The 14323-nt window shown below is 42.2% G+C and overlaps 1 protein-coding gene across 4 annotated transcripts in view; it reads left to right on the plus strand.

The window, feature by feature from the left end:
- CCR3 (C-C motif chemokine receptor 3) overlaps positions 1-12814 on the plus strand; it is a 34239-nt gene extending 21425 nt beyond the window's left edge. For 3 of the 4 annotated variants that reach the window (XM_055413633.2, XM_088831583.1, XM_055413635.2), the window contains exon 2: positions 11326-12814. In XM_055413633.2, the coding sequence (XP_055269608.1) occupies positions 11326-12413 (1088 nt within the window). In that variant the 3' untranslated portion in view covers positions 12414-12814. The remainder of the gene's footprint in view (positions 1-11325) is intronic. The other variant, XM_055413634.2, reaches the window with a different exon arrangement.
- The last annotated feature ends 1509 nt before the right edge of the window (positions 12815-14323 follow it).

Here is a 14323-nt window from a genome sequence, read left to right on the forward strand (position 1 = left end):
CTTCAACCGGTTGGAGATGAAAGTTAACTGTGTTCGACAAGTGTTTTGCGGGGAGGGAGTGGGAATATGGGGTCTTTGGTACCTGGAAGCTATAGGAATTGGAGCGTATCTGCAATTCATTTCAGAAAATGGTAACGATTACCATGAACTATGCGGGCTGAGTTATTTCTCTAGGGGAGGAACTGCATGACTCAATAAGAAAAAAGCAGATATATCCAGCAGAATAAAAAGGGTAAAAAGCACAAACAGATAATTCACAGAAAAGGAAACACTAATGACTAATAATTACAGCTAAAAAAAAAACCCTCAGTAATTAAGTATTAGTTAAATAATGACACCCTTGTTGCCTGTAAAATTGGCCAAGTAATTTTTTTCTTTTAGATCTTGGTATTTATGGGTGCTTGCTGAGACTGGCATCAATACGGAATAGAATACAAATTGTTATACAACTGCTGGAAACAATTTGGCAAAATGCATCAAGAGCCTTAGAAATATGACTAGAGGTAGAAATTGTCCTTTGAGAAATCTACTTTAAGGAACTAATAAAAATACAAAGATGTTCACTGCAGCATTATTTGTAAAGGTGCAAGGGAACAATTTAATCACATGATAGTAAGACAATGATTAAAAAACCATAAATATACAGTATGTTGAAGTCTTTACAAATTATATTTTCATATAATTTTTAACCACATGGAATTAGATGCAGGGTGGGGCTTCCCTGGTGGCTCAGTGATAAAGAATCCACCTGTCAATGCAGGGAGACACAAGTTGGATCCCTGGGCTGGAAAGATTCCTTGGAGAAAAAAATGGCAATCCACTCCAGTATTCTTGCCCGGGAAATGCTATGAACAGAGGAGCCTAGAGGGCTACAGTCCACAGGGTCGCAAAGGAGGCAGACACGACTCAGTGACTGAACAACAACAATAAAATTTTAAGTACCAGAATACAAAAGTGTGTGCAAATGTGATATCAGTTGTAACAAATATGCCTAGAAAAGAGGCAACCGCTCTCTCTTCAAGACACAGGTGGAGGTGGAAATACCAGGGGCCAGGAAACTGATCCTCAGTACACGGAACACTCCTGCCACATGTACTTTGACTGCACAGGCATAATTTCCCCATAAGACACATTTCAGGATCATCTCTTTCAATTAAATCACATATCAGCCTGCAAACAAACACTAAAAATCAGCCACACTGGAAACACCTGGTACTCAGTTCAGTTCAGTTCAGTTCAGTCGCTCAGTCGTGTCCGACTCTTTGCGACCCCATGAATCACAGCACGCCAGGCCTCCCTGTCCATCACCAACTCCCGGAGTTCACTCAAACTCATGTCCACAGAGTCGGTGATGCCATCCAGCCATCCCATTCTCTGACGTCCCCTTCTCTTCCCGCCCCCAAACTTTCCCAGCATCAGCGTCTTTTCCAGTGAGTCAACTCATCACATGAGGTGGCCAAAGTATTCAGTTTCAGCTTTAGCATGAGTCCTTCCAATGAACACCCAGGATTGACCTCCTTTAGAATGGAGTGGTTGGATCTCATAGTAAATCTACTCTTTGAACAAAGAAGTTGGTAAAACTATTCCAAGTTACTTTGCAGGTGGATGAAACCAAGTCACTTAACTGACTACATTCCAAGAATGGAATATAATCTTTGCTCTAATAATATTAATGACTGGAAGCTGAGGAAGTCCATGTGCTGCCCTAAAATATAAAGGCTGCAGCAGTAGCAGCAGCAGCAGCAGCAGGAGATGCCTGCACCTGGGAAGAAGACTGCATTTATTCAAGATTTCAATCTTCAGAGGTTCTTGTATATTTCCAGGGAAGGAGCTCATTGGCTCACAAGGCAGCCCATTCCATTCCTGCAGTTTGGTTCTCACCAAGTTCGTTCCCATGTGTGACTGAATGTAGTTTCCTCTACGACCATCAAATTTCTGCTCTCTGTAGAGTCTGCTTCCTTTTTCTACAGCAGAAGCTATCACATTATAGATTTTCCCATCTCAAAGGAACCCAGGACATTGCCTAATTCAACTCTTTTTTTAAAAAAAAGATTAGAAAACTTTGGTCCAGATCAAAGATGTATAAATATTGGGTTAAAAAGAAAACAAACTAAAATAAACCTCAAGACTTTTATTTTTTATATAAAACATTCCAAGTTCTGCCAAATACCGTTGATGTTTCTAGACCTTTATCATCCTAGCCTGTTCTATGCTGCAGGTTGATACCAACGCTCATAAAATGTGGTACCTGAAGAGAACCTAACATTTCAAATGCATAATCTGAAAAGTGAAAAAAGGTAAAATTATTCTGCTCCATCCTTCTATCCATTTAAGAAGCATTTATTAGGCAGCTATTACTTGTCAGGCATTGTACTGGGCAACAGTCCTGCATTGTCCAAGAGGGTGGCTACTTGCCACATGTGGCCATTCCAATTTAACTTAATGAAATCTGAATAAAATGAAAATCTCAGTTCTTCAACAGCAGTAGCCACATTTCAAGTGCTCAATAGCCATGTGGTTAGTAGGTGCTTTACTGAACAGCACAGATACAGAACATTCTATCACTGCAAGAAAGGTCTACAGGATAGTGCTGTACCAAATAATTTTTTTTTTCTGACTACCCAGATTTTCTGTGGAAAGAAATGAAAGGGAAAGAGGATTGGCTTAACACTGTGTAAGTGGGAAGCAGTTCAAGGTGCTAGATAGACAGATAATTGGATGAATACATGAAGGGGTAGCTGAGAAGAGAGGTGGATGGAGAATCAGATGGGTAGATTTCCTTTGTTCTGGATGATCTATTAATATTGATGAAGACTGAACCAGCTCTTGGGATTGGCTTCTAAAGAGTTTGCAATTGAGGATACTCTTAGTTCAACTCTTAAACTTCCTCTTTTCTTCCAAGTTAAAAAGGTTGGAGGTACGTAACTCAGAGATAGTAAAGAGATTCAAAAACTTTAGGAGGGTACAGCCTGTCATTTCTCTCTCTCTATTCCTGTCATATTTGTGAAAGAGAATTATTTCTTTGTGAAAGAATTATCAATAATTCTTCATTGGAATGTCAGTAAATAAATGGATTAATATATTCTTGGGTTCCTATTAGGCTATTTAATTTGGTACAGATCCAAAACCATTTGTAGAAATTCAAACTCATTTACTGTAACTACAGATTTTATTGAAGGCTGAAATACCTTTTTAAAACATTTTGGATACCAATCACTGTGTTTTCTGTAACTTTGAGTAATGGGCTACAGACTGGTTATTTGTGGAAAGCTAAGAATTTCTCTTTAGATGGAGGAAATCCTGTTTTGGAAAAGATCTTAAGAAATTCTGGAAAGGGCTGAAAACTTGAAAAAATAGAGAATGTCAGTGAGTAGAGGGAGAGGGAGAAGAACTAACCTGCATTTGCCCGGCACTGTGTCCTGATGATCTCCCGTGGGTTCATGTAATCCTCACATTGCTCCCCCCGCCTTACAACACTTTCTTCACACAGCTTCAGGGACACCAGTTCTGCTTGTTTTCCGACCTCGCTGTCCACCCTTTCTCAGTCTCTCTTGCTGTGTCCTCCTCACTTCTCTGACCTCCAACTTCTGGCATGCCTGGGGATGCAGTCCTTTGCTGTCTTCACCTATGTCTCTGGTGCTCTTTTCCAGAATCAAGGCTTTACATCTCTGTGATGACAACTGTCACTTTTGTATTTTCAGCCAACAGTTCTCCTCTGAAGCCGTATGTCCAACTGCCTACTGCACATCTCCACTTGGATGGCATATAATCAAATCAATCTCAGACTTGCCTGCCCCAATTCAGGCTTATTTTTCCCCAGACTTTAACTCTGCTGGTGTCAACTCCATCCTCCAGTTGCTCAGACAAAACTCTTGGAGCCGTCGACTATTTCTCACTTACTCATACACTATCTGTCAACAAATCCTGTGGCTAGCTTCTGCATTTATACAGAATCCATCTATTCTCACCCTTCCTACCTCTACAGACATGCCCTGCCCAGTGTCACATCTTCCCTGTATTATCATAAGAGCCTCTTTCAGTTCAGTTCAGTTGCTCAGTCATGTACGACTCTTTGCAACGCCATGGACTGCAGCACACCAGGATTCCCTGTCCTTTACCAGCTCCCAGAGCTTGCTCAAACTCGTGTCCATCGAGTCAGTGATGCCATCCAACCATCTCATCCTCTGTCATCCCCTTCTCCTCCTGCCTTCAGTCTTTCCCAGCATCAGGGTGTTTTCTAAGGAGTCAGTTCTTTGCATCAGGTGGCCAAAGTATAGGAGATTCAGCCTCTTTACTGGGTGTTCATTGGAAGGACTGATGCTAAAGCTGAAGCTCCAGTACTCTGGCCACCTCATGTGAAGAGTTGACTCACTGGAAAAGACTCTAATGCTGAGAGAGATTGGGGGCAGAAAGAGAAGGGGGCGACAGAGAATGAGAAAGCTGGATGGCATCACCAACTCGATGGAGGTGAGTTTGGGTGAACTCTGGGAGTTGGTGATGGACAGGGAGGCCTGGCATGCTGTGATTCATGGGGTCACAAAGAGTCGGACACGACTGAGTGACTGAACTGAACTGAATTGGTTCCTTGTTTCTAATTGTGCTTTCATAGTCTATTCTCCACATGGCATCCAGAACAATCTGAGGAGGATAATGTCGAGTTTAATGGAAACTTACCTACGGTCCCTACTCCATTCAGAGAAAAGCCTAAATTCTTCCTGGCTGCACAACTCCACAGAACCCCTGCCCACAGCCCCTCATGTCTCTCTGACTCCCTCTCATGATACCCACCCCTCACTTCTCTTTCGGCCACACTAAACCCTCCTGCTCCTCTAAGAACCTGTCCAGCCACTCTCTCACCTCAGGATATTTGCACTTGGTGCTCCTCTTATCCCCCAGAAACCTGTTCAACTCACTCTCTCACCTCCCTCAAGACTTTTCTCAAACATCATCTCATGAGTTTCTTGTTGACCCTCTCCAGTTTGAACTGCACCTCTCCAACCCCACCCTACTGCTGCCTTCACTCATCTCCTTTACCTTTCTCCGTAGTACTCGTGACCATCTGAGACATTGTGGCTTTCGGCTAGTTATTATTCCCTGACTAGAACACAAGCTTCATGAGGTCAAAGAGTTTTGTCTATTCCGTTCATTGAGGTGCTGTATCACTGGAACAGTGGCTGGCATGTCATAGGTCACTATTAACTATTTGCTAAATGAATGACTGGAGAACCCCATTTGCTGAATGAATGAAAGCACTGACTCTTCTTATCACTGCTACTGCTGCTAAGTCACTTCAGTCGTGTCTGACTCTGTGTGACCCCATAGACAGAAGCCCACCAGGCTCCCCCTTCCCTGGGATTCTCCAGGCAAGAACACTGGAGTGGGTTGCCATTTCCTTCTCCAATGTGTGAAAGTGAAAAGTGAAAGTGAAGTCGCTCAGTCGTGTCCGACCCTTAGTGACCCCACGGACTGCAGCCTACCAGGCTCCTCCATCCACGGGGTTTTCTAGGCAAGAGCACTGGAGTGGCTTGCCATTGCCTTCTCCCTCTTATCACTAGTTACACATAAAGATTCTGAGGCACAGAGAGGGTAACCTACCTGCTCTATGTCACACAGTCATTTCTTCAAACTCAGGAATTCAATCATTATCCTATACTGAAAAGGACCAAGGATACATAAGCAAGAAAATCTTTTGATTCCCTGGCACCAATACCCATGAAACCAAAAGTATCTAGGGCCTTAGGCATGGAATCTGATCTTAACAGCAGGTTAACCTATCCTGCAGGAATGCTGACCACTTGGAGTCCTGGGCAGAGCTCTTCCAGATGGACAGGCAGATTCAGGATGGTAGGCAGTGACTTCACAACCTGCTCTCTTCTCTATATTCTTTTTTTTTTTTAATTGGAGTATAATCACTTTACAATGTTGTATTGGTTTGTGCTGTACAACAACGTGAGTCAGCTGTAAGTATATATTTCGTCCCCTCCCTCCTGAGCCTCCCCCGACCCCATCTCAGCCCTCTAGGTCATCACAGAGCAGAAAGTTGAGTTCCCTGTGCTATACATATGCTTCCCGCTAGCTTTCTGTTTCACTCATCCTAGTGTGCATATGTCAATGCTACTCTCGCTAATCGTCCCACCCTCTCCTTCCCCTGCTGTTATATATACTTTAGAAGATTCATCAAGCTCACCTGAGATGCTGATCCCCTCAAAGAGACTAAACACTTAAATGCACACACACACATGCACACACCAGATTAATGATGTTACTAAACCGGGATATCATTCAGCACGTGGCCCTCTTTCAGACATGACTGGTTTAACCAAACTCCCACTACTGTCAAGGATCTTCATCATAGGCATGGCAGTTTTCTACTTTAGTAAAGTTTTAGAATAAACAGATTTCAAATTAATAGTATCTTTTTTTGTACTTTGGGGACTTTGAAAGGTTGGAGGGTGGATGTCTAGTTACAATCAGGAACCAGAAACACCACTATTACTTAACATCACTGTGGAAGTTCCCACCAAAGCAATAAGGTGAGAGAAACAAATGAGAAATACCAGAAAGGAGGATATAATTCTTTCAGTGCTTCACAGATAACATGACTATCTACCTAGTAGTCCTAAAGGAATTTATTTTTAAAAGTCGGTAAGGTAGTCAGCTTAAAACATGTATTTTCTTCCATACTACCAACAATTGTTTAGAAAATTTGTTAGGAAAAAATATCTCATTGACAATAACCTGAGAAATGTAAAGGTAGATGAAAGTGTAAAAAGAAATGTGCAAGACCAATAACTTAAAGCCCTATGGTAAGCAGAGTAAGCAGACATAGTGTGTTCCCAAATATAAAAGCTTGACATGTAACCTTATCAATTCTTCCTAAACTTATTTACAAATGTAACAAAATTTCACTCAAAGTTATGTTTTTGTAAGTAATTGACCACGTGATCCAAAAGTTTATCTAATAGGACAAATGGTTCTAAAAGGTAAGACATACTGGAAATGAATACTGAAAGGTAGCTGCTTAATCAGATAATATACATAAATAATCAAATAAATCTACACGAACAGTTTGGAGGCATCCAGGGAGCTGGTGTCCCGCGGCCCACCTGTCCTCACGCAGGCGCCCACTGAGGTCACCTGAACGGCCTTCTCCCTCTTCCCGTGGAGGCCGGCCGAGCCCCTGCCAACACGGTCTCAAGACCCGAAAAGACGCCTCCCCTCTCCAAGTCCGGGTGGTTGTCTGCCAGCTCAACCCAAGGTCAAAGGGGAGAACCCAGCCCCGAAGATCTCTTAATCTGAAAACAAAATTCAAATGCTTTCCCTAGTATGCCCTCTTCAAGTTCCTTAGATTTCAGTTTGTGGTTTCAAGTTCTGATGAGTAAACCTTTCATCTTGTAATTTGCCTAGGTTTTCACCCTAGAAAATGTCTGCCAAATCTTCTAGCGGTGCCTGCCTAAAAACATTAGCTTTCAGTGACAGTTTAACTGATAAGGAAATACCGAAAAATTTAAAATTTTCAGTTTTAAAAATGATAATCCACCTACCTCTCACAACTACTTTGATTATTTGCCTGTTGCCTTTTATATGTACATATAATTTCACATTGTTGTAATCTTTGTTTACACATTTTACATTCTCTTCATTCTTATAAACATCTGTCTGTGATTTTATCTGGTATCCAAAACTACATAATAATCTATTCTTTAAATGGACTACAATTTATTCAAAACATCCTTCATGTGTCAAACATTTAGATTGCTCCATTTCTTGTTTTCTACTATGAGAACAATGCCACAATGAACATCTTTGTGCACATTATGTATTGGTAATACATTTTCGACCTTTTCCCCTTAGGATAAAATCACAGGACTAGAACTAATGGATGAAAGCCATGTATATCTTGATGGCTCACGTTAGATACAAAATTTATTAAAACAAGTTACATAGCACCAGCAACGTGTAAGTGTTCCAGCAATGAATAAGGTTCACTGCAAACTCACCAGCATTGAGCATCACCATTAGATTTTTTTTATATAATTAAAATGACATTTCAAACTTAAATATATTTTCTAAAGAAGGATCTCCAATTCTAAATATTTTTTTCAACTTTGCAACACTCACTAAAATTTTACACTGATGAATGTGAATTTATGAAGTTATGAGATATCCATCACCTCATCCTATTTTTCACAGTACAGATGGAGGCTGCATATATATTTGTTGGAGCTGGCCAGACAAGAATGGCAGGGAAAGGGTTCCCCTCCTTCTGACTTCAGAAATTATGAGAAAAGAGACCCTGGAAGGAAGCAGTCACAGCTGTGTGTCCCTATCTCTCCCATCCAGGCTTTGACCAGAGTTAGGGGGTTTGGAGAGCTGTTTGATAAACTGGGGGGGCTCTCAAGAGGATATCTCTTTGAAAGGCACCTCCTCACCCACATGGGGTGGCCAGAGCAGTTAAGTTGGTGGTCAGGCAGAAAAAAGATCTGGTTTGCAGTCTTGCGTGTCCCTTGGTTTGTACAGGACATGCACATGGAGTCAAGGAGGAGCATGTCTGCCAGGCGCCTGCCAGTTCATAAGAAAGAGTAGAGCTTGGGCCAGGAACTCGATGGCGGTTTGGTTCTCCATTCTACAGGGCTGAGTGAAGACTCCATCACCTTGGAGAGGTCACTGTGCCTGGGGAGGACTGAGAATGAATGGATCCTGAGGTCACTACTACAAACACTGCAGCAGATGCCAGCACAAAGGCTCAGGGTTGGGACTGGGTCGACCCCCACCTGAGCAGACACCAGTCACGTAAATTAAGAACCAACAGGAGATTAGAGTACCCTCTTCTCCCTCTGCCCATGCATTGAGTCATGCTGGCCCTCCCCCCATATCTCTACTGCCATCTTAGAAAGGACCAATGAGAGGAGACAAGGAACCTAAATTATAAGCTGATTAACAGAGAATGAGTAAAACCTAAAGTTACCATTCAAATGAATGGAAGGATAAGACTAAATTTAAACCACTAAAATTTGTGAATACTTTTTCATTCTACCCAGCAGGTGGGAAGCTGGTAACAGAGATTCAAATAGTTTTGGAAACTAAAGAAACTTCATTTACATTGCACAACTGAATTGTACTATGGGCAATTTTAGTGAATCAGCTAAAGAAGTATGATCTCAATGTATGTAAAACTTTGTATCCATACTTCCCTGTAGTTCAAACCATAAAGAATCTGCCTGCAAGGCAGGAGACCAGGGTTCGACCCCTGGGTTGGGAAGTTCCTCTGGAGAAGGAAATGGCAATCCACTCCAGTATTCTTGCCTGGATAATTCCATGGAGAGAGAAGCCTGGCGGACTATAGTGCATGGGGTTGCAAAGAGTCAGACACGACTGAGTGACTAACACACAACACACATGCATATATAGAGAAATGTTAATGGTAGTAAACTCATCATGGTTAGATCTGGGGTGGATTTTAATATTTTTTCCTTTTCTTTATGATTGATGTTGTTCATTTACTATTACTATATCATTTTTCCAAACTGCAAGGACTGCCATTAGGAGTGCAGACAGGTAAAAACTCTGTTTTTGTGTCTCTGATCTCATGTAACTAGTGATCAAGGACTTGACTTCTAACTCTACTTGTTTTCCAGTGCTTTGCAGTCTAGGCCCCTTCCCCCTCACAAGATTCTATAATCTTACACTCATCATGTTGGATTTATGGAAATGACACATGAATTAAAGACGACCTTCAAGTTGAACCACACTTCAGTGAAATTCTTTTTTAAAAAAGTTTGACTTGTTTTCAGATCAGTCTGTGAGAAAAGGAAAGAAAATATAAATAATTAATGATGAGTAGAGGCTCTTTCCACTCTTGCCTTAAACATTAAGGTTTAGAGAGATACTCTCATGACCAAAAATGCATAACAGACCAAATGATGGGTATTTTTTCTCAGCTTCTGTGTAATATGCCATTGGGAATAAAAAAAGCTGATAAGAACATACAAGTCAGTTGCTACTCAATTCCATTTCTAACCTCAAAAGCCTGAATGTGTCACTGATCAGTAGATGATGGACCAGTCCAGAGCTATGAAAATAGACCAGGTTCTATCCAAGAGCCTCTACTTTTTTCCTGATCTCATGTGAAACCGCTTCTCATTGCCCTTCTTTCACTTCTGCTTTCTACCACAGTTTTTTCTGTTTTAGTTAGGCTTTAGGGTCCCAGTATTTTCTTAGGAAAGCAAAGACAGTCCTCGCCATTGGCTCCAATTACTGCATTTCTAAGGCCTGCCATGAGAAATACCTGCTGACGTATGTTCATGACCTCACACTTGTGCTTTCACAGAAAAGAGAAGGTCAGCAGGACTCCTGAGGAAGCAGGGTAGGGATTAGCTGCTTTTCATGGACTATTCCCTTGTCTGCTTTTCCTTCTTCCCCAGCCAAGTCTGTAATTCAAAGAAAAGCAGGCACTGATCCTAGGGACCCTGGTCTAAAAACCCCAAATCTAAGAAGTAGTCCCCTCAGTGCATGCTCAGTCCCTTTATGAGGGAGAAGCTCTGTCTGTTGTAGGCACATGACCGGCTTATGTCAGCATTGTCAGGAACAGGAAAAGGGGATGCTGCTTATAACTGTTACAACAGTTAATAACTACTATAATAGCTAATTATAATAATTATTATAAATTAAAAATCACTGTACTTGAATCCAGTGATGAGAGAATTGAGCATAGATACTGAAGATCTAGCCTGAACTTTTGAAATTGCTTATTAAAGGATTTTAGACTCATTATTAAATTTCTTCAAGGTTCAATTTCCCCATTACTGTATTTTTAAATTTTGCATTTTATGTTATAGAGCCATGGAAGATGGGCAGTTATTTCTAAGGATAATAATCACTATTATTAGCATTTGGTTTTTAAATGGATGATTTTGAAGGTCATATATAAACTATAAAACATAAAATGCAAAATTTAAAAATACAGTGAAAATATAATTATTATAAGATTATTGTTACCATTACCCAACCTATCTATCGCTTCCTGTTTTGTATTTCTTCCTCCAAATGTTTTCAGAATCAACATCCCCACTCTTCACTACCATCCACAATGTTTGTTTCTTTCCCCATGATGGATCATGCTGACTTTCAGAGCGCTGCATCTTTCACTCCTAATATTCCGCCCCCACCCCACGGCATACTGATATACCTTTGGAAATATGTGCTGAAGAATGTATAGGCTCTTTATTCCATGTGGTTTCAGTGGGTAAGTGAAGAAACTGACTGGTGTGGGTCACAAGGAGCGATCATAGTTAACTGTGGGGTTACTTCTGCCTTCTATCACAGGGACAAGGAAAATGGCGACCTCAGTTGATGGGATTGAAACTGTGGGTGAAGTTGCTGGGACCACACCCTACGACTATGAGGGGGCACTGCCATGCGAGAAGAGCAATGTCAAGGAGCTGGGGGCCCAGTTCCTGCCCCCACTGTATTCCCTGGTGCTCATGATTGGTCTGCTGGGCAATGTAGTGGTGGTGGTGATCCTCACAAAATACAAGAGGCTCCGTATTATGACCAACATCTACCTGCTCAACTTGGCCATTTCTGATGTGCTCTTCCTATTCACGCTGCCATTCTGGATTTACTATGTGAGGTGGAATGAGTGGGTTTTTGGCCACCACATGTGTAAGTTGCTCTCTGGGCTCTATTACATGGGCTTGTACAGCGAGATCTTCTTCATCATCCTCTTGACCATAGACCGGTATCTGGCCATCGTCCATGCTGTGTTTGCCCTTCGAGCCCGGACAGTCACTTTTGGTATCATTACCAGCATCTTCACCTGGGGCCTGGCAGGGCTAGCAGCCCTCCCTGAATTTTTCTTTCATGAGTCCCAAGAGGAGGCTGGAAAGACTTTCTGCAGTCCTCTTTACCCAGAGGATAATGAAAACGCCTGGAAGCGTTTTCATGCTCTGAGAATGAATATCCTGGGTCTCGCTCTGCCTCTGCTCGTTATGGTCATCTGCTATTCAGGAATTATTAAAACACTGCTGAGATGCCCCAGTAAAAAAAAAAACAAAGCCATTCGGCTCATTTTTGTCATTATGGTGGTCTTCTTTATTTTCTGGACACCTTACAATCTGGTTGTCCTACTCTCTGCCTTTCAAATGCACTTGGAGACCGACTGTGAACAGAGCAGACAGCTGGACCTGGCCATGCTGGTGACAGAGGTGATCGCCTACACACACTGCTGTGTCAACCCCGTGATCTATGCCTTCGTTGGTGAGAGGTTCCAGAAGCACCTCCGCCACTTTTTCCACAGGCATGTGGCCATCTATCTGGGCAAATTCATGCCATTTCTTCCTAGTGAAAATTTGGAAAGAGCCAGCTCTGTCTCCCCATCAACAGGGGAACAGGAACTCTCTGCTGTATTTTAGGTCAGATGCAGAACACTGCCTAAAGAAGATGCACAGACCAGATGAAGCCAACACATCGACCTCTTCACCAGTCCTTTGAACTTCCAGCACAATGGCTACAGCTCTTGAAGCCAGTAAAATATATACACAGTGGTGACGGTATATCTACGCACCCCATTACCAAAGGTCATTACCAAAGGTCAACAGCTGGGCAATGACTTATTATGAACCCTGAAAAGCAGAGCTTTGCTTGATTCACTTGAGTCTCATAATATTAATGCACCTGAATGTTAGATGGTTACTATATGCAGCTACAAACTAGTAAAGCTTTTTATATCTTAAACCTTAACTTCAGCCAGTTATTGATATAAATGAAACATAATAAACATAAATGAAACATTAATAAATCAATTACATTTCTTCTTATTATTCAGTTCAGTTCAGTTCAGTTCAGTCGCTCAGTCGTGTCCGACTCTCCGCGACCCCATGAATTACAGCACGCCAGGCCTCCCTGTCCATCACCAACTCCCGGAGTACACTCAAACTCATGTCCACAGAGTCGGTGATGCCATCCAGCCATCTCATTCTCTGTCGTCCCCTTCTCCTCCCGCCCCCAACCTTTCCCAGCATCAGAGTCTTTTCCAGTGAGTCAACTCGTCGCATGAGGTGGCCAAAGTATTGCAGTTTCAGCTTCTTATTATTACAATGTAATAAATCTGATGCTCAAGCTGAAACTCCAATACTTTGGTCACCTGATGCGACAAGCCAACTCATTGGCAAAGACTCTTATGCTGGGAAAGATTGAAGGCAGGAGGAGAACAGAAGAGCAATTTGGCATTTTCAGTACAGAGAATAAAGGTCTTACTCACAGAAACTTCTCAGAGCCCTGAGATGTGAGGTCACTGTCTTATTTTATACCACTCTCACTGTTTATCCAGTAACTGTGTATTAGGTGATACAGACAGGATGCACAAACATGGTCTTAGGTTAAGTGAAGGATGCCAAACTATATTAGACAAACACGATCCTTGCCCCCATGAAACTTTCCCTACAGGAGAGGATGTAAGACAGAAACAAATAACTCCAGTGCGAAGAGGAACACACTCAATGCTACACCTGGGTCAGGAAGAAAGACCATTTCCACTGGGATCTGAGGAAGACTTCATGGAGGAAGTGGCTTTTGGGTAGGTCTCTGAAGGAGCGGCAGGATGGAGGGGGAGGTTTTGGGGGAAGGCACTGTAAGCCAGCGAAGAGAGGGGAAGGCATGAATGTGGGTGGGTGGCAAAGTGAGGTGGGGAGGCTGGGATGGGGAAGATTTTCAGGCAAAGCACCTTAGGCTTTATTGGGAAGGCATGGGGAGCAAGGCAATCAAAATGGTGTGTCAGGAAGATAATTCTGGTACCACATGGAGGATGAAGCAGAGGCCCCAGAACTGTGCAGGGAGCTAAGTTAGGAGACAAGTCCAAGTGTGGTCGCAAGGAAAGATCAACGACCAATCAAGAGAGGTGCCAAGAGCACCCTGAGAAGAATCTGGCCAAGAGACAGTGTGAAGGAAGAGTTAAAACACTAGGAGCAGTACATGGTTGATCCAGAAAAAAGGGGGGGAGGTGCAAAACAGAATGTATGTTAAAAAAAGAAAAAGAGACACACACATTTTTCATTGTGCTTAGACGCACTGACCATCCTCTTAAAGGATATAAAAGAAAAGAGGAACAATGGTTGTCTTTAGGGAGGAGCACGTGTAGAGAAGAGAAGGAGGATATTTCTCTGAACCGTCTTCTGCATCTTTTGGACTCTGAAACATGCAAACGCGTCTTTCAAAAAAAAAATAAACATTTTAGAATTCTATTTTAAAAATGAACGAGTAGGCTACTATTCATACGTGGTATCCATTCTACTAGCCATAAAGAGATTAGACGTCCTCTGCCATG

Source organism: Moschus berezovskii, chromosome 24 (genome assembly GCF_049115385.1).
Source record: "Moschus berezovskii isolate FMDL1 chromosome 24, NW_MosBer_1.0, whole genome shotgun sequence".
Lineage (NCBI taxonomy): Eukaryota > Metazoa > Chordata > Mammalia > Artiodactyla > Moschidae > Moschus > Moschus berezovskii.